This window comes from Hypanus sabinus, chromosome 9 (assembly GCF_030144855.1).
Source record: "Hypanus sabinus isolate sHypSab1 chromosome 9, sHypSab1.hap1, whole genome shotgun sequence".
Lineage (NCBI taxonomy): Eukaryota > Metazoa > Chordata > Chondrichthyes > Myliobatiformes > Dasyatidae > Hypanus > Hypanus sabinus.
The window spans coordinates 136152851-136178013 of NC_082714.1; the positions used below are offsets into that span (position 1 = coordinate 136152851).

General features: G+C 38.4%; 1 protein-coding gene across 3 annotated transcripts in view; it reads right to left on the minus strand.

Moving 5' to 3' along the window:
- Positions 1-328: 328 nt before the first annotated feature.
- Positions 329-25163, minus strand: part of LOC132399838 (tyrosine-protein kinase Srms-like) — a 44269-nt gene continuing 19434 nt past the window's right edge. The window contains exons 2-8 of one of the 3 annotated variants that reach the window (XM_059980653.1): positions 19084-19205; positions 17112-17272; positions 12122-12257; positions 9652-9810; positions 3665-3846; positions 1968-2124; positions 329-1886 (exon numbers count right to left, since the gene is read on the minus strand). In XM_059980653.1, the coding sequence (XP_059836636.1) occupies positions 1672-1886; positions 1968-2124; positions 3665-3846; positions 9652-9810; positions 12122-12257; positions 17112-17272; positions 19084-19205 (1132 nt within the window). In that variant the 3' untranslated portion in view covers positions 329-1671. The remainder of the gene's footprint in view (positions 1887-1967; positions 2125-3664; positions 3847-9651; positions 9811-12121; positions 12258-17111; positions 17273-19083; positions 19206-25163) is intronic. The other 2 variants (XM_059980651.1, XM_059980652.1) reach the window with 2 other exon arrangements.

Sequence of the window (25163 nt, forward strand, 5' to 3'; positions counted from 1 at the left end):
TCTGCCAGTGGTGTTTTCACAGTACTTTGGGTAGGACACTATAGATGTTAATCCAGTGACTATATGCTTACACTGCGATTGGTACTTTTTAAAAAAAAACTATTGTCACTGTCTTAAAATGCATTCTATGCGACCTTGACAGCAATCACCTATGAATGTTTCCCAGCCACACCTCAAGTCCAACTCTCAGGGTGAGTCTGGAGTTACATATGAGAATTATCAGACCATTGCTTAACAATATTGATTAATGCTTTTGAATATTATATTACTTGAAATAAGCTTCACTAAACGGTTAACATCCTTGTTAAAACAGAAAATTCCATACGTATTTGTAAGATGTCTTTCTCCCAAGAAAAGCTTCTACCCATTTTTCACTTAAACATAATTTAATTGCTGGAGCACAGAAAGTGATTATATTTCTAAGCACTTTTTATATTGAACATTGTTTTCTAAGTCTAGGGTAAATAATTAGCTAAGACTTGAATGACGTGTGAGGGTGAAGTTGACAATTGTGCATTAATAGCAAGTGCGCAGAGACAAGACCTTGAATTTTTGGCATCATTCAGTAGAGCCCAATTACTTGCACATGACTCCCTGTTGGAGCTGATAACCATGAACAGACCCTGGAATTAAGAGAAAGCATTATATAAATTGTCCTCTATTTTAGAAGGATTAAACAACAAACTTAAGAAAGCTACTTGAAACATCGAAATACTTTTACAAGGAATGAAAATCCATGATAAATAAGTGAATAAAATGTGCTCTAGTTATGCAATATCTTGTTACTGACATTTTTAAGTGTAGTTCAGTGGAATGGCTTCCTTTCATTGTGTTCAGCCTTAATGCCAAGAGAATAATTATGTAAATGGTAAAACCAGGCATTGCCATTTGGAATAAAAAAAGGCAGCATGGGGAAGATTATGGCTTGTGGCTTACAGTAATCATTTCTCCTGTCACTAATCTTTGAACACTAACTGCATCAATATGGTACATGGTGCAAAATTAAATTCACAACCATAAAGTCATTAAATATTATTTAAATTCTTCAAACTTCAAAGTGAAGACAGGTTTACCATGTTTGCTTCCATAAGGTACAGAGAGGACTTATGTCATATTTCTCTGTTAGAAATCTCAGGTTTAGGCTGTTGGAAGGACAGTGATATGGAAGCCTCTGATATGAGCACCCACTCCCCTTCCATCAAGTTATCCAAAAAATTTAAACTTATAGTTGCTGATGGCAGTTAAAATTGTATTTCCTCTAAAAGTAAATTTTTACATTACTTAACTATTTTTGCTATCCAATTTCTTTCAGTGTTTAATATATACCAATGCAAGGCTAAGAATTATTTTTGCTGACATCAGAAGACTAGTACATAAAGATTATTGCACCTTTCCTTACTCTGCTATTTTACATAGGCATCTCCATATTTATTTTCTGTAAATTAAAATTCTTATGACAGCACACAACAACGCAATGCTATACACTTTCCCCTTCATACTGCTGATGGTAACTTGAGGGAATTAGCTCATTGTCGTAAACTACTGTATCAAAAGTTAAGGACAGAAACAATCCATTGTCATGAACCAAATATAGAGCTGATTCTCATCCAGATCCATGTAGAATTGCACTTCTCATAATGATATTAGATTGTATTTTCTTTGAGCTTGAACTCAGTTTTGCTTTTGACCTTGATCTTGGTTGTTGTAAAAGTATTGAGAGTACAGTGAATTGAGTTCCTCTGTTATTGCACTGAAGGACGGTCGGCTTTCCTCAGATTCATTCCAACATCTGAGCATTATTCCATATATATCTGGGGTACAGGTTTTGGGACAAGGCATTCTGTATCCCTCGTTTACTTTCTCCACTGTTTCCTGGTTTGTCATTCCTGCAACATCAAATTAAGTTATAAATTCATTACAAATGGATCTTACTGCTTTATACCTTAAAATTATTTCAATTTACTTACGCTCATAAGGATCACTGCCATAAGTCACAATTTCATACAGAAGAACACCAAAAGCCCATACGTCTGATTTTACTGAATATCTCTGGTAATTTGCAGCTTCTGGTGCAGTCCATTTTATAGGTAATTTGGTCTCAGCACGGATGTTATACACATCATCCTGTTCATTTAAAACAAGTGATTTGTTATAAATACAAAATAATGACAGAGATTTTTATTCACCCCTAACTCAATTTTCCATGCACTCCGTGCGTGAACGAAAGTAGATAGGATGGTAAAGAAAATGTATGGTATTTTATTGGATAGAATATTGAGTATAAAAGACAGCAAGTCATATTGCATTTGTATGAAATTATGGTCAGGCCACATTTGGAATATTGTGTGCAAATCTGGTCATCCCTTTACAAGAAGGATGTGGAAGCTTTGATGAAAGTGCAGAAGATGTTGGCTGGACTGGAATAGGAGCTACAAGGAGAATCAAATCAATCTTGGATTGTTTTCTCTGCAGTGTTTGAGCCTGAATGGTGGCCTGATAGAAGTATACAAAATTATGAGAGGCGTAGACAGGGTCGATGAATCTTTTTCCTATGGCTGAAATGTGAGATGTGAGACGTGAGTTTTAAGGCAAGAGGAGGAAAAACATTTAAAGAGATTTATAAGGCAATTTTTTTTTTACAGAGAGAGTGGCAGGTGCCTGGAATGTGCTCCGGAGGAAGTGATCGAAGCAGATAAGATAGTAACATTTAACAAACATTTGGACAGGCACTTGAACGGACAGGGAATGGAGGGATATAGATCATGTGATGGTAGGTGGGATTAGTTGAAATTGGCATGATCAGTACAGATAATATGGGCCAAAGGGACTGTTCTAATTCAGTACTGTTCAATGTTCTATGAGGAAAGGCAATAATAAGAAAGAAATGGATAGCTTTTGGGGATGAAGTGCATTGTTCAGTCAAAGGTACAGTTCTATTTAAACTAAGCTGAAATACCAATAGAGACACAAGAGACTGCAGATGCAAGACCAATGATTTGTGCGTATTTGGAGTTGCACTGGTCTACTGCTTTTGTAAGATCCTTGTTGAGCAATTTCCCCCATTTCCTCCATCTCTTGCCTGGTTGACTTGGTAGCCTTGAGGACACAGGCCTGTATTCTGGAAAGGAAGACTTCTCCTCCAGAACAAGTAACAAGAATACAATTGTAGTTGTGAAAAGCTTACATCAATGTGACAAAAAAATCACCCCACAGTTTGAAAAGTGTTGAACCAGTGCTGTCAGAAACCTTACATCCAAATTAAGATGCAGGCTTAAAGTGCATTTCCACAGAGCAATGAAGTACAGATACATAAAAAACTGCATAAATATGAAATATTAACCTCCAAAACCCTAATGTTTACGAGATGGAAACATTACTGTTCACACAGAATAAGCATCATCTGGAATAAACTGCGTGAATATTCATGATGGCCGTCCTCTAAACATTACAGATAACACTGCAGAAATAAAACCTTCTGGATTATTGCAAAAGTAAATGCTCCAGATGTTTGAAACTTGAAATAAGTGTAGGGAATTTAAGAACTACTCAGCAGATAAAGCAGTATTGGTGAAGACAGAAACAGATGACATTTGTTTAACGTTTCTAGGAACTGGAAAACAGGATTCTCATTTACAGTCACGGCTATTAAGAATGTGAACCTTACCCGGATCAATCTCATTAATCCAAAATCTGCAACTTTACAAACAAGATCTTCTCCAACAAGAACATTCCTTGCAGCCAAATCCCGGTGGACAAATTTATGCCTTTCTAAGTAAGCCATTCCTTCAGCCACTTGGCTAGCAAAATACACATGGTGAGTAATTGTTAATGTTTTACCTTCATCTCCTAGAAACAAAATATTCAAAGATATTATCACCAGCAATCACTTTATCATCCAGCAACATCTCATAAGAGGCACACTGTGTTAGTAGAGAAAGCTTCCCTGCTGCATCTATTTTGGTGATGGCATGAAAATCTCCTTGGTTTATTGTTTACAATATGATCTCTGATGAGATTTCAATCTAACTGGCAGGCTGGAGTTGCAGGTATCTAAAATATGATGCAATTGACCTTTGGCAGTGCTCAGAGGCTGCCTGTTAGCAAGCACATTGTCAACAGCATCAGTTTTATGTAGTACGAATATCAGTAAGAAGTTCAGCTGGAAAATACTGGTAGTAAAACTTTTTAAAATTAATTTTGCATTCTGTCAGAGGTAGTTAAAGTGATCTTTTCCAAGCCAGCATTTTGACATGCCTCCACATAATTGGAAAATTGAAATAATGCTCACAATTTTCAGATCAATCAATGTTGCTGCATATAGGAGCATTAACAGTATGTGCCAGCCTTTTTACCATCCTTTGCTAGTGGGCTAATTCATATATAGTAGAGGGAGGGAGAAGTTAAGTATATCAAATCAAACCTGAAATTAATGGAATTTCTAAATGATTTGGAAAAGACAAATATAAAAACGTTTTAAGTGTATATATCATTCCTTTTTAACTTAGGCCAGTTTTTCCACTTGCAGTTATGCTAGGTTATTTTCAACATGCTTTCATATTTCCATGAATTTCCCAATTTTTAAATATTTAATTTGCTTTGTCCACTTGGACACAATTTTAATTGGAAACCTTTCCACTCTCACACAGGAGATTTCTTCAGTGGCTCAGATTTGATTACCGTGACTTTGCTGACCAAACTTGCCACCCATAGTCACCACTCATTAGTCCCACGGTCTTCACCCTTGAGGTTTCATCACTTGGGACATGTTTTTGAGAGATTCTACATTTTTAACAATATGTCCAGAGTCAATTCAAAGCTAAAGAAGAAAATGCACAGACATTTCCTATATGCATCTTTCTGAATTTGTGTGTAATCTAATTTCTTTATAAGTGAGACAAGAACATTTTGCATGTAATTGTGATTAAGTTGCTTCTTGGAGAGTTAGAGGGTAGGGTTCCCATGCAGATATGTTAATTAATTCTCATTATGCTATCTCTTATGTGACAGAAGGAAGCAGCTGACTACATGCTATAAAAAATTCCCAAATGACAATGGGATCAGGCACCTGTAATCCTAAAGAAAAGCAATAACTTGCAGATGTAGAACATCTGAAATAAAGCAAAATATGTTGGAAACACTCAGCAGGTCATGCAGCATTTGTGGAAAGAGACACAGGATCAGTGTTTCAGATCTGAGAACCTCCAGCAGAATTTGGAAACAGAAATGTTAGTTTAGGTAATGGAGAAATGGAGTGGTGATGCAGTGGGAAGGGGTGTTTAGGGACTGGAATCCATGGAATTTCTCTGGTAGAGTAACCCTAACACCTTATAATGTCAAAATACAAAGTCATTTTTGGGTGCAATGACTTGGTTCAACTTTTCTTGTTTAGCAATTTGTTGAACTGTTCCATAATATCCTGCCTCCATTTCTGGTCTTAATGCTGAGGCTCAGTGACAGAAGTGAACTGGACTTCCTCCTTCCAGTTGCCTAAGAGGAAACAAAACCGGAAATGTATTTCCATTTTTTTAAGCAATTAGCTGTAAGTTTGTGGTTTAACAACATATTGCAATATCCAGAAACACAAAGCCAGAAATGTTTCTCAACTGTATTCTCTATTCCCACAGAACATTTGATCACACACTTCCAGTAATGCATCAAAGACCGAGGATTAGGATTCAAAACTAGATGACTTTACATCCAGTTTTCATCCAAGAAAAAAGAGTGGAAAAGTAATTGCCACCTTATTTTTGACATCTTGACCAAAATTGATAATGCCATGGCTGAGAGAATCACTGGAGTGCACGACAGTCAGACGATGCAATGTGCTCATTGGTCCCGTCACACTTTCAGTCTAGCTTAACTTTGTTTCAATAGGTCAGTATGTGATTTGAGGTGCTGAACTGGTTAAAGAGACGATAAAGAGACAATCAAAGAGCTCTAGTTTGGGAGTTGTTGCTTTGTGTTTACATATTAGAAAATAGAAACACAGAAAGCCTCCAGCACAATACAGGCCTTTCGGCCCACAAAGCTGGGCCGAATATGTCCTTACCTTAGAAATTACCTAGGGTACCCATAGCCCTCTATTTTTGTAAGCTCCATGTACCTGTCCAGGAGTCTCTAAAAAGACCATATTGTATCCACCTCCACCACCGTCCCTGGCAGCCCATTCCATGCACTCAACACATTCTGTGTAAAAAAACTTACCCCTGACATCTCCTCCGTACCTGCTTCCAAGCACCTTAAAACTGTGCTCTCTTGTATGCTTTAGATCCCCATTTAGACTTCACTTAAATCCTTTGAATGCCTGGAAGCCAGAATATTTTAATACTGGAACAATAAAACTTCGGAACACCTGAGAGCTGAGAAGGCACTAAATTTAACCTGCTGATTTCCTCCAGCAGTTTTTTGTGTGTACTGGTATGTGTTGCACTAAATTTATGAAGATTTTGTTCAGTGTTAAGTGCATTAGGCAGACCAATACAAAGTCTTTAGTTTTCTGGAGTAATCTAATAAGATTATGGAAAAGTGTAATAAAATTCAGCTATGGACAAGTGCATACTTCATTCGGAAAGGTAGCAGGATGCTCTAATGTTTGAGGGTTCCAGCAGCCGGCCACCAGAGGGCCAACGTTCACTGCCTATTGCTAACTGTACAGCTAAAGCCATTTCTGAATGGCATCTCATGAAGAAAATATTGCTATTGTGCTGTCCGATGAGAGTTCAGGATTTAGACCCCAGTGACACTGACGAAGTGGTGATGTATTTCCACATCAGGATGATGTGAAACGAGAAGGAGAACTAGGAAGTGATGGTGTGGTAAAGTATGTGTTGCCCTTGCCCTACTGATGGGACAATTCATAGGTCTGAGAGATGCTGTTGAGGATGCCTGGGACAGGGACCTGGGAGTACAAGTATAAAGTTTGCTGAAAGAGTTTGCACAAGTAAATGAGGTGGTGAAGAAGGCTTTTTATCATGCTGGTCTTCATCAAGTGGGCACCCAGGTAGAATTAGGGACATTATGTTGCAGTTATATAATCAACAGTGAGGTTGCACTGGGAGGATTATGGACAGTTCTGGTCACTCTTTTATAAGAAAGACATTGTCAGGCTGGAGAGAGTAGTGCAGAAGAGATTTACGAAGATGCTGTCTGGATTGGAGGACCCGAGTTATAGGGAGAGATTGGCCATGCTGTATCTTTATCCCTGGGTCACAGGACCTCATAGAAGTTCATAAAATCATAAGGAATGTAGATAAGGTGGACAGTCACAGTCTTTTCTCCAGACCTGGGGAGTTCAAAGCTAGAGGGCACAGATAAAATATCAGAGGGAAGATATTTCAAAGGGACCTGAGAGGTAACATATTTGTACAGAGTTTAGGAGCTGGAAGTGGTCAAAGCAGGTACCACTGCAACAGTTAAGAGGTACTTGCATAGATATATGGAGGAGAATGGGCCATACACGGGCTAGCAGGAAGAACAGTGGACTAGCAGGAAGAACAGTGGTTGGCATGGATCAGCCAGGCCAAAGTCTGATTCAGAACTATATCATTCGCTGACTCTATGCGTTGGTGATCTTGTAAATGACATAGGTTGCATCCAGAATGGGGTGGCAGCAGAGGGCGTGAATGTATAAGGGCTACTAATCAAGTTGATTCCTTTGTCCTGCTTAGTGTTTTATCTCTTAGGTACAATTGGAGTTTCATTTATTCAACAACTGAAGAATATTTCATTACACACCTGGTACTTGAAAGACTTTGAGAGTTCAGAAGTGAGCCAGTCACAAGACATCCAACCTCTGATTAACACTGATCAACAAAGTAAGTTACATAGATGGTCCAGTTGAGTTTAAGGCTAATGGGAACCTCAAGGGCATTGATAATGTCAATGAATGTCAAGAATAGATGAGTAGACTGTCCCGCAAAAGTGACCTTTATTACAAGGGAGACGGAGAACAAAAATAGTGCAATTTGATGTGATCTGGAGTAATGTGTACAGATTTTCTATCCATATTTCAAGGATATACAGTACACATATTGAAAGCATTTAAATGTATTCCTAAAATGAAGATGTTATAAAGCACATTTGAGTGGGTTGTGACTAAACTCACTGGAAACATCTGAGACACTGAGGGGGATTAACAGGGCAGATAGTCATTTTGTTTGTTATGTTTTCCTTATGGGGAAATCAAAAAAGTAGGGGTGAAACTTCAGAAAATAAGGTCATCCAATTAAGATGGTGATAAAAAGAAATTTCTTCTCTCAAAGGAATGTGAATCTTCAGAATTCTGTTACAATAGAGCGGTGGAGGCTGACTTATTCTGGCTGAAGTAAATATTTGTATGTGAAGGGAACCAAAGGTTAAGGGCATGAAATGGCTAAGACATGAAATTGAAGTTAAGTCCAAGATTTGATCAGTGGTGGTCTTGCAGGCTTGAGAGATTTCCCTCTTCTCATTGCTGTCATTAGGCATGAGCTACAGAAGCCTTAAGTCCTACAATACCAGTTTAGAAACAGCTACTTTCCTACAACTATCAGGTTCTTGGAATTGACTTGCAAAACCTAACCTTTCCTCAGCAGTGTAACACTATAGACTACCTCTTGTACTAGCATGGGATTGTCTCTGATTAGACCTTTTCTTTGTTCTAAGGTCTTGTTTTTGTACAGTTTTTTTTCTCTCCTCTGTCTTTTATAATTCATGTACAGTATAATTTATATTCGATGTGGTACCAGTGTTGTTGCTGCAAGCAGGTTGTTCATTGTATCTGCACTTCACTGCACTTGTGCATATGACAATAAACTCGGCTTGAATGGCCTCTTAATTCTGCTCCTGATTCAGTTATTTACGCTCTTTGTTGGAGATGATTACGGTCTGGCATTTTTGCAGCATGACTGTTAGTTGTCTTTTCTAAGGCCATGGCTAAATGTTTAGTGGTTTTTGCCATATATGAACATGGGCTGGTTAATTTTTCTGAGTAATTGTGCATAGAATTGAACATTGCGTAATCAACGGTGAGCACTCACATTTCTGCCCTCTCATGGAGGAATGGTTTGATGAAGCAACTCAAGATGTTTGGACTGAGGAAACCCTGCGGTCAGTAAAGCCCTGCAGACACACTTCCCAGATATCAAAGCCTGTGTTTAAATTCAGCACTTGTGATCATAAAAATATATTAAAAATTAAAATATGATTAAAATGTTAAAATCATGAAATATTTTAAAAATGAATCCTTCTAGAAAAATGAGAACACTATTAATATCACTTAAACTTGCAGAATAAACTCATGTAAATCAAAGGAAATTAATTTGTTCCCTCCATAACTGCTTTCCATTGAAATTAATTGAGTTGTTGACCTAGCTGAAAAATTCTAGATCTAAGGTAGCGTACACTCCAGAAATGACTTCCCACGGAGCAGAGCAAGAGTCACAAAAGTCCTGAGAGCAGTTTGAGTAGAAGGCTTAGACTGGACTCAGGGATCCTGATCCACCAGTTAAGAAGGGAGAAGCAACAGGTCCTAGTCGATCTGATAGTTCTCAAGGAAAAGGTCCAATTCAAAGAATCTTACAGCATAAAAGGAGACCACTTGATCTCAAGCACATAAGCTTTCTGATACAGGTATATTCTTGTTCCTACATGTCCGATTTTCCCATTACTAACCAGATAAGTATTCCTTTAGGTTTCCTTTGCTCATGAGTTCTGTGATAATGTAAACAGGTTCTTCAATCGAACAAACTGCATAAAGCTGGATTAGGTTTGGATGGTTGATGCTCTTCATAATTTTAATTTCTTGAAGAAACATATCCACATTCATATCATCTGTAAATAAAATGGAACTCTAAATACTCAATATTTTATCTGATAAATTCTTTACAAAGTTTAAATACAGTCTGTGTTACAAAGAGAAGTGAACGACACACAATGGTTTACTAATTCTGAGGAGAGGGCTAGAAAGTGAAGACTGCTCCCACCAGGCAGCACTTCAGAGCAAATTTAATAATCCTGCACTGACAGAAGAAGAAGTGGAAAAAAGATACTCTACAATGTCCTGTCCTATTTGCCCATGCACGGAACTTTAGTGAAAATTCACAAGCTGCAACTACTTCTCATATGGTAGATGTTGCAAATTCAGCAAAAGCAAGCCAGAGATCTCTAAGGAATGAAAGGTGGCTGAAACTGTGGGACAAGCTCTGCAAATTTAGATCAAGTTTTAGATAACATTGTCAAACTACAACAGAAGCTTACGGGTAGATCATGAATTCTATTTTAATACTTTCTGAAGCATACATTGACTACAATATGGAGAATAATTATTCATTACCCACCTCAATCTCACTACTTTGTGTGTATTTCCTGTGGTTACTCTGGTTTATTCTAATATACCAAATGAATGTGTATATACCAAATTAATGTGGGTTGGTAACTTAATTGGCCACTTGAATTAGTGTGTAGGTGGAGTGGAAGAATCTGAATTTGAATTCATTTAAATCTTACATCCATTCCGCACTGTGTGGGAGTAAATATCTTTGCGTTACGACTCCGTCACAATGTATCGACATGTGAATTTATAAGTCTAATGGCTTGTAGAAAGAAGCTGTGCCGAAGCCTGTTAGTTCTGGCTTTGCTACTGTGGTATCATTTGTCAGACGGAAGCAGCTGAAAGTTTGTGGTTGGGGTGAATGGTGTCCCCGATGATCTTCCAGGCCTACTTTATGTACCTGTTGCTGTAAATGTCCTCAATGGAGAGGAGTTCATGTCCACAGATGGCTGGATGTTGATAGGAATGTGGAAAACAATTGCAGCAAAAGTGAGTGGAGGAAGGGCCTTCCCTCTGAGCTTCTCCAATAAAAGGACATATTCCTCCATGCCAGCTGTTCAATATCGTGGAACCTGCTGCCCAGTTACATCGCAGGAGAGTTTAGCAAGAGGACTGCAGTAATCCCAGACACAAGTCCAGTGCCATCACCTCAGGATACGAGGTACAGTCCAAGAAAAGGAACTGCTAGAACACCCCACCAACTAAAATCTAAATGAACACTATTATAAAGTATAGAATTATACAGAACACTATTATACATTAATATCTTTACATGTTCAGTCAAAAAGAATATATCAGCAAGCAAATATACTTCTATTTTAAGAATGATAAATGAGACATCTATTTTCTGACAATGCTATTGGTTCATTTTTCTGCACTGCAAATTCCCTTGGTTCTCTAACATGTCTTTTGACGAACTGCAAGCCATTTTTGTTGTGCAGTTTGTAAGAATAATTTTATGAGACAGGTAACGCTGCTGAACCTTTCTATACTGATGTTTGAAACCAGAACTGATTCTGTGACCTGCACTGTAGTCTTGCAATTCCTTCACAAGCTCTACATTTCAGGAAATTATCCTGCCTCATTTTGATTTGAATGTAATTCATTTAAAAATTACAGTTGTGATCAGGTTACTCATTTCTGACAGGGAAAGGAAGAATAGGTGTGGATGGAGAGGAAGAGAGAATTTCAAACTCATCCAGTAGCAGTTAAATGCATTAACACAGACCCAAATGTGCATGGAAATGTTTGTAGTGGAACAAGCAGCTGTTCCTTGTTTGTGCCTCTTCAAGGGAATGAATATGGAAATTTCAAACTAGCTGATAGCTGTTTGCTAGTGATTCTACAATTATATTCTGACACTAGATTCCTTTAGGGGTCTTGTAGAAGTGTGTAATTCCCCACACTTACTTTGGTAATGTTCTATAATTTAATATGCTTGAATAACTTCCAGTTTGCAAATATTAAACTGTTAACATTCTTCCAGCTGTTTGTAAGTGGGACATTCTGGTCCAAATCCTGTCCGCATTCGCAGCCTCCATGATGGGATTTTTGTGCACAAGGTGCAGTGCTTGCCAAAAATCTGGTGGAAGAGTCTGTATCCAACAAGTTCCCACATTGGAGTTGAGGGGTACTGTTGGGATGAATATAATTGGATGTAGTCTAGAGAGCAGCAACAATTGTGTCCCGTGAGTAAAATATTATGGGCATGATAATGGTTATGCATTAACACTCTGTTTTTCCAGCTGTATTTGTCCAATACCCACTTACATCGATTTTTCGTACTTCACATAAACACATTATGTCACAAACCCTTTTTAAGCATTTTGATTGCCACGTGCTGGTTTTCATTCCAAATTCCTTCCCAGACTTCTCCAAAGTGACCTTCTCCCAGTTTCTTTAACAAAGAAAACTCTTCTCTGGGTCTTTCCCATTCATCAGCATCTTGCTGCAATAGGAACCAGAATATTAGTACACTTTATTTATTTTTCAATAAACCACTGACTTTCTCTTTACTGTATATATTTTTGATTAAGTAAAGACTAATAAATTCAATTATGAAGCATAAATTTAATCAAACACCCAATTTAGTAATGTTTATAAGTCTCACTGGTAGTATTAAACACAGAGTATTAGGGCCACATACTCTATGTACTTTACTGTGTAATTAGTTAACTAATTAGAACTGGTTAACGTAAGATGGTTTACTCAAACTTAGGGCTGCAAGGAATTCTTGGATTCTGCAAAAGAATATTGTTCAGCACGATGCAGGCTTCATTTAATCTTTACTTTAGTAACTAAGGATGAGGTTTCATTTTAAGTAATTATTTAATAAAATTTTTAAATTTTTTTAACTTTATATTTTTATCTGCAATGGGAAACAAATACTATAAAGTGATAAACAAGTTGCAAGACATTCTGTAAGTAAGTAAAAAGCAAAGAAGATTTGGCATGACATCGAAAACTTTGACAAACTTCTACAGATGTGTAGTGGAGAGGATATTGACTGTCTGCATCACAGTCTGGCATGGACACAGCAATGCTCTTGAATAGAAAATCCCTCAAAAGTAGTGGATTTGGCCCAGTCGATCATGGGTAGAGCCTTCCCCACCGCACAGCAGATCTACATGGAGCATTGTCACAGGAAAGCAGCATCAATCATCAGGGGCCCCCACCACCCAGGCCATGCTCTTTCAGGAAGAAGGTACAGGAGCCTCAGGACTCACACCATCAGGTTTAGGAACAGTTACTACCCCTCTACCATCAGGCACTTCAACCAGAGGAGACAACTTCATTCAACTTCACTTGCTCCATTACGTTACTGTTTCCACAACCTATGGACTCACTTTCAAGGACTCTAAAGTAAATACATGTTCGGCACTGCATTGTGGGCCAAAGGGCCTGTATTGTGCTGCAGGTTTTCTTTGTTTCTTCATTTCATGTTCTCGATATGTATTGCTTGTTTATTTAGGATCATTATTATTACTGTTTTTCTTTCCTTTTGCATTTGCAGTTCATTACCTTTTGCACACTGGTTTATTGCCCTGTTGGTGCAGCCTTTCATTGACTCTATTACAGCTATTGGATTTAATGAGTAAGCCGCAAGAAAATGAATCTCAGGGTGGTGTATGGTGACATTGACAGTAAATGTATTTTTGAACTTTTTGACTTTTATAAAAATAAAGATAGCCAGGGACAGAATGGGTCCCATGAGGGATCAAAGGGGGTAATGAACTGTATGGAATAAAGTGATGTGGATCAAGTCTGACATGAATACCTCACCTGTATTTATCAAGTGGAAGGACATGGAAAACAGTGAACTCAAACGGAGAACACTGGCAATCTGGAGCAGTCCAGTAATACAAAGATGGAAGTATTAGATGTCTTTGGATACATGAGGGTTGGTAACTCACCCGGACTGGATGAGGTCTATCCCAGGTTGCCATGGGAAGCAAAGCTAGGGATAATTGATGGAAATTTTTGTATCTTTATTAGCCATCAGAGATGCGATGCCAGAAGACTGAAGGATAAACAAATTGGTTCAGATGAGCGGACATTTTGAAAGTACTAGGTAGGACACTCAGACAAATTAAGATTAAAATATTAAAGACAAAATTGAAGGCTCTTTATCAGATGAACTTATGGAAATGATGGGTACAATCTAATAGTCATGGCACTGCAAAATTACAAAGTTGAGAACTAAATACTTGAGTGATGGAATAGGCAAATTAGAAAAGAAAGGATAAGTGGACAGCAAATTAATATTACTTGACCTACAAAAAAGTAATCCATCTGTGGCTAACAAGAGATGCTAAAGATGATATTAAATCAAAAAAATGGCTTATAATGTTGTACAGGTGGACATTAAACTTGAGGACTGAGAAATTTCAAAAGACAGACTAGGAAATTCATAAGAAATGGCAAAGTATAAAATCAGAGTAACCTGTTGAGAAACTTACATAGCAGTTCCACCGGTATGCAAAAATGACAGGATTTGCAAAATTTAATGTAGGTTGTTTTCAGAACGAGACAAGAGAAATTATACTGGGTATAAGGAAATGGCAGAGATATTAAATCCTTTTTGTGCTTGTTTCACAGATGAAGGCATAGAAACCTCTTGGTAATAGTGGCAGATTACAGATCTGATGAGATCAATGGAATTAGCATCAGTTTAACAAAAACATACTGAAGAAATTCATGGGAATGAAGTCCCAAGACTGAAAAATGAGTGGCTATGGAGATGGCAGGTGCTGTGTATCATCTTTTAAAAGTTAAGTTCTAGAATAACTTCTCAGATTGGACAGTATCTAATATGATAACATTTAAGAAATGAGGGAGATTAAAAATATAGGAAACTGAAGAACAGTTTTCCTTAGCGATATTAATAGGGAAATTAAATTAACTAGAATAAATTAACAAAGTGACAACAATATACTTAGAATATTACATTAGGATTGGGTGGATAACTTCTCTGAAGAGAATCATATTTATATAATCTTTGAGAGGTATTTTAGCTTGTAGCTGGCAGAATAGATAAAGGAGTTTGTGTGAACAAAATTATAGCACATGGGATCTATGATAACATATTCACACAGACGAAGGATCGATAGACAGGAGATAGGAAATAACAGTACACAGGTACCTTCTGGTTGAGGTGCTGTGATTAGTTGGATGCTTTTGCTCTAGCTAGTCACAATCCATATCAATGATTTGAGTGAGGGGATTAGATACAATCAACTTGACATTGACAAGCTTGGTGGTTAAGTAATGATGAAGACAACGAGTTGTGTCATGTGATGTAGATAGACTAAGTGAATGATAACCTAGGAGACAGAATTAATGTTGGAAATGTGAGGTCATTTGCATAATGGAAAATGAAGAATTTATTAGCAAGTGAGAAATTGAGTAATATTGATATTTAAAATTAACTAAATGTGCTTGTACACAACAGTGAAGATGAATATGCATGTATGGCAAGAAAATAAGAGAGCAAATGTTATATTAGGACTTTGAAGTGTGTTTGGTCTTGGTGAAAACACATCTGATGTATTCTGCAGATTTTTGATATTCTTATTTAAGAATAAATGTACTTGCCTTAGTGTAAGCACAGAAAAGATTCATTAAACTGGCTCTTGGAGAAACAGGTTTGCTGTGTGGGGAAAGGAGGAGAAATGTGAGGCTCTGCTCTACAGAGCTTGGTGGAACGAGAAGGGATCTCATTGAAACGTGCAGATTTGTTACGGCATGACTAGCTGCATTGGATCCACCAGAAATGAATACAAGGATGAAGACTACAAAATAAATTCCTTTGAAAGGTGTTGCAATGAGTCTGATGTCTTGTATCATTTATCTATGCAATTACTGCTGTGTAATGATGAGGGATTCTTGCTTGCGGTTTGTGACTGGTCTGAACTGAGGCTCCTCCCATCTATCGTGTAGGAAAGTCAAAATCTAGAGGCAGAAACTAATAGAGAAGCCAGAGACAATGTGTTATCATGTTCATGATATTTACTAAATTTCCCATTATAGTTCAAACATCCACACTTCCATCTACAGATATAGGTTCTGTTAATTGGCAATTTACATAGTCACTGATGATCAATTGATAAGATAATTAGTGAGTAACTGCATTTTGAGGAAATTAATGTCAAGAATTTTTCGAATTTAATTCAGCGGAATTCCCTTGTTTCTGTTCTGAGGTTATCTTTAAGTGTCCTGAATGCTCTCATCTGAAAAATATAATGCTTTTGGCTGATCAGGTATAATGCGGGAAAACATGAGGCTATCACTTTGGAAAGAGTGATAAAGCAAATCATCATTGAAATGGGCTGAGGCAACAAGGTTCCATGTACCAAAGGGGTCTGTAGATCTAGCACGTGAAGTCCATGTAGGTGAAGCATTGATCTTGTCCTTTATACAATATACAAAAGGAACGTTTTAAATGATGTAATTTATAAAAAGGTTTGATGCAATTTAAAGTTGCTACTGGGACCACTCCTTGACAACTGCGTGCAGCTTGAGATATTTTCACATTGGGGACCATGCAGAGAAGGCTGAAAACATTGATGTATGATGAAACATTGAGCAATTTGGCACTACACTGACTGATTTTAGAAGAATTAGGTAATCTTATTAAACATGTATGATTCTGACCAGTATGGTAGAGTGGGTGCTGAGAGGATATCTCACTACTTGGGGCACCTCAAACCTGGGGCATAATTTCAGAATAAGAGTTTGGTCAATTGGGACAGGTGCAGCTGAAAATTATTTCCAAGTGTGGACACTCTGGAGTCCTCTGTCCAAGAGATCTGAGCAGGTTGTTATTGCCAACATTCATTTCAATGACAAAGGAGTCATGAGTATGGGAAGAGGGAGAGAAAAAATAATACTGAGGCCAAAATTGGATAACCCATGATCTTAAAAAAGAGAAAATCTGCAGATGCTGGAAATCCAAGCAACACAAACGAGCCAAAACGCCAGCCATACTTTTTTCCGTAGATGCTGCCTGGCCTGCTGAGTTCCTCCAGCATTTTGTGTGTGTTGCTTTGTTAATCTAAGATCTTGCTAAATGGCAGAATGGGCTGAATGCCACACTTCTTTTGATTTTTGAAGGTTTTTAGTTTAGAAATTTGATATAATTTGTTGGACAACATAATTAGATCATAAACAATAGAATAAAAGGTCATCCCAGAGAAAACAAGGGATAGCAGTTGGAATAGGGTAAAGTTGTATATGGTACAGTGCAAATCCGGGAAAATTCTAAACAGTCTGCTTTTAAACAGTATGATTTCCAAGAAAATACCTTTACACAAGGTTTTGTCAATGGAAACCCAAAGATCTTCCATTGTGATTTGTAGAATTCCATAAGGTCACTAACTGTGGGAAACTTTTGGTTCTCATGTAGATAAAAGTATCCCTCAGATGAAGTCAATATCCGATAGTGATGCACTTTGTCATTTAGAGCTGCAAATGAAAAAAAGGTGTTTGAACTTCATATTAATAAAGGTTGATTCTTTCAATATCCAGCCTCCATAAATGGAGCTGCATAATGATAAGCAAGAAAGGAAACAATCTAGACCAAAAAATGCTTTGTAAAAACCAAAAATATTATATTTTAAGTAGATAGTTGATATGTTATTTTAATTCTTGCCTTTGCAGTCTAATCGATATACCATTTCTCCCTATGCGTGTTTAAATTTCATTTTTAGATTCCAAGTGTCTCGGGAAAGTGAACAAACAAGAAGTGAGGAATGATTAGTGCTAGGAGCCAATAGTCGTCTGGGGTGGCAATGCGTTAGTAGCAGATCCAGCCAGTATGTCTTGTGAAGGGAAGAGGAGAAGTAGTAGTTATGGTGTCCAGAATAAGAGGGGTGGTGTTACGTGTCCCTTGTGACTGTATCAAGTGATGAAAGGGGCTGAATTAGTTGAGTGTCGTAGGGGGCGAAACTATTTTTGGTTTCTGTTGACAAAGGTTAAGATATAGGTGTCTGTTCACCACATATCCATATTTGTGAAGACTTTGTCTTCCACATTGAAACTAGATTCTGAAAAGAAACTGACCACTGTCCAGTTTGATTATATTGTGTAACACATAATTAGGAACAAGTCAGACAAGCCCTTGATCCTCCTCTGTTATTTAGAAAGATAACGGCTGATTTGGCTGTAAAAGCTCCGCTGCCCATAATAGTCTTTCACCCCATTTTTGTGAAGTATTTATCTAAGTGCTTTAAAATATTCCAAGGAAAGAGATTCAAATTTTCACAATCCTCAGAGGGAAAAATATCACCTCATCTCTGTATTAAATGGGTAACAATTATTCATAAATAATGTTCCCAAATTTTACACACACACAGGGAACATCTCCACATCTTCCCTAACAGGACTCTTTATGGTTTGTATGTTTCATTCAAGTCCTGCCTTGGTCAGCTAAATTCCAGCAACTTAACCTTTTCTCATAAGTTAACCTGTCCATTCTAGTGAAGTAAACCTTCTCTGAACTTCGGGTGAATATTCTGCTACATTTGGGGAATATCCACTCCCTCATTCTGTTTGGTCCTATGTGAGAATCTATTAGAGAGATCTGAAGTGTGCCTATAGCCTTCTCACCCCGTCATAAGGCATTCCAGGCAACAGGGAAAAATGCCATTAGGAGGGATAACAATGAATTCCTGTTAAAATAGTGCTAGCAAAGCACGTTGCTTGCCTTCTGAAACAATCATATTTATGTTACAATGAGGAAAAGGAGCTAAATGAATTTTGTTGTTGTCATTATCATGTGACTGCTGCACGATAAACACAGGGTTTCATTTTTAACAACTGAAATGGAGCAAGGGGCAGAGAAACAGAAGGCTCCTTCGCTCAGACAAAAATTCCTACATTTCTTCTAAAAACATCAAATGATCTGTGTTCAAAAGACACATGGGGATTTAAGGAAAACATAGGAAAGGAATGGTGATGGAGAATTGGCTGAGATGAAAATGGATCTGTAGAGAGCAAAGGATTTAATGAGTTTAATGAGTAATTTGTGGATATGGAATAGGTAGTGATGGGAATGGAGAGGCCATCCAGTAGCAAACTGAGCAGCATCACAGTCTGCCTTCTATCTGTTAGTTCAGAAACAATGCAGTGATTTGTGGTATCATCATCGCTACAATGCCTGAGATTAACTGCCTGAATATGGAAGCTGGAACCATGCAGTCTACACTGCCAGATACCATATTGCAGTAGTGTGTGCCTTAAAATCAAAAAAGTCAATGCAGCCAAGTTTTCCATACCTGATATTGAATAACCAGCATTATCAATGTCTCTCCTGCGGACCAGGAAGGCTCCATTTTGATTTTGGGCAGATGTAAGTAATTTTTCCGCATCGACTCTTCCTATTCTTCCAAAATACCACCTGAAGGAAACATGGCCCACTTATTTTATTGTGAATTAGCAATTTCCTGTTGAGTTTAAGAATATAATAGTATATACTGCATGCCGAGGTAGCAACTCTGTGAATGTACTTGGCTTGCATGCTTCAGAACTGACCGCACACTAGCCTCACTTCTGTTTTCATCTTCTAACACGGGTAGAAACAAAAAAAAAATCACACTTTTCTTCTCTGCCAGGTGAAAAGAAATGAACGGCGATGAGAATCTTCTCATCGTCTGTCCAAGAAAGATCATTGCTGTGAGAATGTAGCACTTTGTCCAATGTCAATACGTCTTTTGTTGAGGTGCGACATGAGCTGAAAAATAATCTATATCAAAAACTGCACAGCAAGGCAGGGGAAGAAATATTTGTTATTAGTTGTGATGGTGACATTGTAAATAACTGTCATCTGTTTGATTTGGATTGCTTTGCTGTGGAAGTTTATAAATAGATTTACACTATTTGCACAGAGGATGTGAAAGACATCTGCTGATTTGAGCCGTTACTTTTCTAAATTGCAGGAACACAGCGAAATGCTATTCCTAGTTCTGAGACAGCATCAGAAAGAAGCTTGCTGATTTTTAAGTGACTAAGTGCATTTTTTTTCTGTTACAAGAAAAGAGTCCAACACAGTTAGAAAAACACAAAGTACACTGCAGATACTGTGGAGAAATCAAGATTTACAACACGCTGGAGGAACTCAGCAGGTCGGGCAGCATCAGTGGAAATGAGCAGTCAACGTTTCCGGCCTGAGTTTGGCCTCATTATGGCAGTAGAGGAGGCCACGTATAGGCCAAGCTCAGGCTGGAGCAGCAACACCTCATATACCGTCTGGGTAGTCTCCAGCCCCTTGGCATGAACATCGAATTCTCCAACTTCTGGGAATTCCCTCCCCCTCCCTTCCCCATCCCAGTTTCACTCTGTCTCCTCTTCCAGCTGCCTATCACCTCTCTCATGATTCTGCCTTCTTCTACTACCCATAGTGCTTTCCCCTTACATTCCTTCTTCACCTTTCCTGCCTATCCCCTCCCTGCTTCCCTTCCCCCACCCCTTGGTCTTTCCTCTAATTGGTTTTTAACATGGCACCTACCAGACTTCTTTCCACCCTCCCCCACCTTCTTTATAGGGCCCCTGCCCCCTCCCTCTTCAGTCCTGATGTAGGGTCTCGGCACAAAACGTTGACTGCTTGTTTCCACGGATGCTGCCTGACCTGCTGAGTTCCCCCAGCATGTTGTCCATGTTGACAGTTAGAAAAATCTCTTTGAAGACCCTTGTCCTAACAGTGGTTTGCTTTTGTAAGAAATAAACAGTGTTGGCAGTAGTTAGTGAGGAAAATGAATCACTGGTAACTGGAGTTGCATGCAAATCTGTGCCATTATAAGTCTTCCAGAGGAAGGCTTACAGCAGACTCAATGATTCTCTTGTAGAATGTGGATGAAGATTGCACACATTGGTGAAGGGGAGTTCTCTAATGCAGTTGAATTCTTTAACAGTTACCTGAATCTATGGAAACTGGCATTTGAGCAATTTGAATGTGTCCTGTTGTAGTACTATCTTAAATGGAATGATTTATAAATAACCCTGGTATTTGCAAAGCAAGAACTCCCTCCATAAGTTTAACTAGACAAGAATTGTCTTTCTGAAGAATGGGCAAAACCAATAATCTCCACTCAGACTGGAGCACCCAGAAAATCCCGTTTTCTGAAAGGTGGTGCAACATTCTCGGGAGTTGAACAGAAATACGGCGGAATATCAAAATCTGGCAAAGGCAGTTGTGCTCAATTTATGCCTATCTGGCAGCACAAAACCCCTTTGAAAGAGTCTTTTAAATAATGAACACTACCCAATCACCTCAGTGGTTCAAATCTGATGACCATTTTGCTTGTGTGGACATATTTTGAATTTGGACCATGCAACATTCTATGATAAATTGCTGAATGAAAAATGGACCTTGCAAAAGATTGCTTCAAAAAAAAAATGCCAGCCACTGAGAACATTGTACTTAAGACAATTGAACAGCAAAAGGATCTACCTCCTTTGTTCATTAATGTTGTGATTTTCAACAATTCCACTTTATACTGACATGAAAGGTTGGTGTGGGGATGGATATGTTGCTTAATTATTCCCATCCGCTTTTCAAAATTTAGTTTCCCAAATAAAGACATGGATAAAGGATTGTGCTATCAAAGACACATAACATTGAGAAAGGGTCTAATGCTTTCCCGGTGTCTCTGCGGAATTAACTCTTCTCGGGTTTCCAACTGGGTACAGTATTGATTATAACTAACATTTCGATATCAAACTCTGCCATGGCAGAGTTTATCTTTGAAACATCGGATATAATCAATACTTGGACCTGGCTGGAAGCTGAGAAAAGTTTACTCAGCACTTAACATTATTTCCAGACAAAATCCTAAACTACGAGTATTTGAGAACCATTTACTTTGGTGGAAACTATAAAACTGTGTACGATGGCCATTTTGTGGATTTTATTGCTGATTTTTAAATGAATTTTCTCATTTGTATTGAAAATGGCAAAGGGTCAGACTCATCTCTATGTTGAGGGAGGTGAAGCAGGGAGACCCACTTTCCCTCATTGCATTTAACTTTGTTGTGTTCACTAGATTGGGATGGTTCTGAATTCCATCTGTATCATCAGCTTTTGCTGATGATATGACAAGGGGTCCATGGACCCCAGGTTGGAAACCCCTGTTCTAAATGGACTCCAAAGCATTTGACAATGTCTACCATCCGGTTTTCATCATAGTACTGCATGCTATGCTGACCCAGAATGTTGGGTACATAGGATCCAAGGCAAGCTGGAGAATTGGCTTGGTGATGGGAGGCAGAGGGAAGAGGAAAAAGGAAGTTTTTGAGATTGGAAGTCTGTAACTAGTGGTATTTGGTTTTGGAATCTTTGCCGTTTGCGGTGTAGTTGATTTGACCATCTAGGTACAAAGCATGCAAATAACACAAAAGTGTTGTTAGTGAGAAACGTATTTCAAGGCCACAGCAAAATAGATTGGATACAAATTTACATGGGGCATCGGCAGATGAAATTGAAATCCAGACAGGTGCAAGATGATGCCTTTTGGGAACTCAGACCAGGGTAGGATATACAGTATACACACTAAATGGCAGTGCACTAAAGAATGTTGATGAGTAGTGACCTTGGGGTCCAAATTCATAGTTTCCTGCAGGTGGCAATACAGGTCAGTTGGCTGGTAAAGAAGCCATGTGGCATGCTTTCCTTCATATGTCAGACTATAGAATATAAAATGGTGTAATTTTGCAAACAGCTCGTTAAGTCAAAATTGGACGAAGTGTATGATTCCAATTGGTCTACTATAGGGAGGATGTGATTGTGCTGGAGAGAGTGCAAAGAAAACCAGAATGGACAACTTGAGGACATGTGATCTGAAGTGAATATATAAGATTGTGACCAGCCTAGATAGGGTAGATGGCCAAGATCTTTTCCCTGTAGTAGTGGTATCAAAAACAAGGGCATAAGTTGGACGTGCGGGAAGGAGGGTTAAAGAGGATGAGAGAGGTAAGCTTTTTTCTACACAGTAGTTGATATCTGGGACATATTGCATAGGAGGTGGTGGAATTGCATACAATTTAAGAGATTTTTAGATAGACATTTGAATTGGCAAGGCCTAGAAGGAATCGACGTAATGTAGGCAAATGAAGACAGGTTAACAGTTAGTTAGTCAAAGTCCGTCCCAAGCCTTAAAGGCTCATCAGGCTGGTGCTTATGCAGGTTTCCGTGGCGTGAAGTGACCGAGCGTACGAGAACCCCCCCCCCCACCCCAGATAGGACGCCAGTCTATTGCGGGGTTAATCCCCAGCAAAAATGCCTATTTTTGGGCCATTTTCAGCTGGGTGGACTGGAACAATGTGTGGTTAAGTGCCTTGCTCAAGGACACAACACGCTGCCTCAGCCGGGGCTCGACCTCATGACCTTCAGATCACTAGTCCAACGCCTTAACCACCTGGCCACACCCCACACAGACAGGTTAACAGGTCATCATGAATGTGGTGGTCTGACAATCGGCTTCTGTGCTGTACACCTCTGACTCTATTTGCACCAAAGAAATGAAGGAAATCCTGATGATACATATATACATTATTAAAATGTATAAATATTTAATTTTGTCTACTTCATTACAGAGAATACAGTATAATAATTCTCCACAGACGGTCTGTATTTAAACATTTTTCTGAGAGCCCCATCACGCATCAAAACAATGAAGTAGGTGGGTATCAGCAGTCGTTGACAGGCTCTGGAGCCCTAAGGAAGATATGGGATTGGAAAGGTGAGAGCAACCATTTTGGTCTTTTGAGGAGAAACTATAAAAAATCTAATAGTCCTAGGGGAAAACTAAAGGGCAGACAGGCAAGTCTGATTTTTTTTAAAAAATTAGGTCTCCCCCTTGGAATCTGTATGGAACCTGCATTCAGTAACCTGTTGAGCAGTTCAGAACCTCTGATTCTATTGTTGGAAGGAACATTTGCAATTTTTGCATGTGTATTAAGTCTTGCATCCATTTCATAGAAATTGCAGTACAGGAAGTCAGTCTTTTGGCCCATTGCATCAGGTTAGTCCACATAGGAGCTTCTTAGATCAATTCCATTTCCTGATCTATAATCTTCTCAGCTCCAGGTCCAATAGATCCATGAACGTAGATAGCTGTTGATAATGCTGAGCATACAGGACTATGGAACTGATCTGTCATACACCATGGACATTGGGCACATCTATCATCAAGGTATTGATGCCAATGTTTATTTCTGTATATGAATTTCTGAATTAATGTATTTGACGGTTTACAATACAAAACCTATGGTAGCGTCCCTTTCTGTGAAGGGAACATGGATTTTGAGGTTACTGGGGAGTCTGAGTAAGATAACTATATTTGAGTGGATTATAGAACTTCATTTTTGCCAGCACTGAGATGCAGTTGTTGTTGATCATTGTTGCCCCAGCAGAGTGTGTGAAATTTGGGCAGCAGTATCCTTGGTTTTGTCTCACTATCTCCTATCTTGGCCACTATGTAGTCAAAGAATTTTATCTTCCATTTTCAATTTTGTCAAAACTAGTTAATAAAGCTGCTCATTGTCTTGCTTGTTAATTGCATTTACTGAAAATTCATTTCAGCGGCACTTGAAAGAAAGCAAGTATATTTTTTGACCTTCATGTTTAATATATGTCCAGAATATTCAGTTTTACTTCCTATGTCAGCAGTAATTCCATCTTTCTTTTTAAAGCACTCCTGGAGATATACTGTGTTCACAGATACCCAAAGCACTTCAACATTTGTCAATCTGAGTCGCTTCTTGGCAAGCAACCTATGGCTATAAGTCTTACTTTGGTTCCTGAGTGCATGATCTAAGCTAATTATTTGCAACTGGGTAAGCTTTGTTTTTTTTCCCCTGGAGATTCTGTCCTATAGGTTATATTACAATCTTGTGTGCACCATTTGATGGAACTTCTATGAAAAATCTTTTGAAAGAGTAATTGGGGAAATACAATGCTCACTGGAAAATTAGTTTCCTTTCATCTTCGATCAACCAGATAGATAAGTTTACAGAACTCTTGGACAAGTGGAGAGGTAGTCGAAAGTGTGCAACACATACTGAAATGGCATGTCTATTACTTTCAGTCTTGCTTTGAATATCAGCTGCATTTTGTACAGAACAATTCAAATAAATAGTGAGACAGACCCTTACTTCAATGGATATTTCAACTGAATTTTTCTGATGGACCCAACAGAAGGAGCTAAATATCTAATTTACTGATGACTCTTGTGCCTACAAACATTAGCTCGTGCCAGCCTTTCACTTCTGCAACACAATTTACTATCCCCAAACCCTTTTAATTTGAGCCCAAAGCTCAATCCCTACATCCTATTCCTTAAACTTCTGATGGGGACTGTCC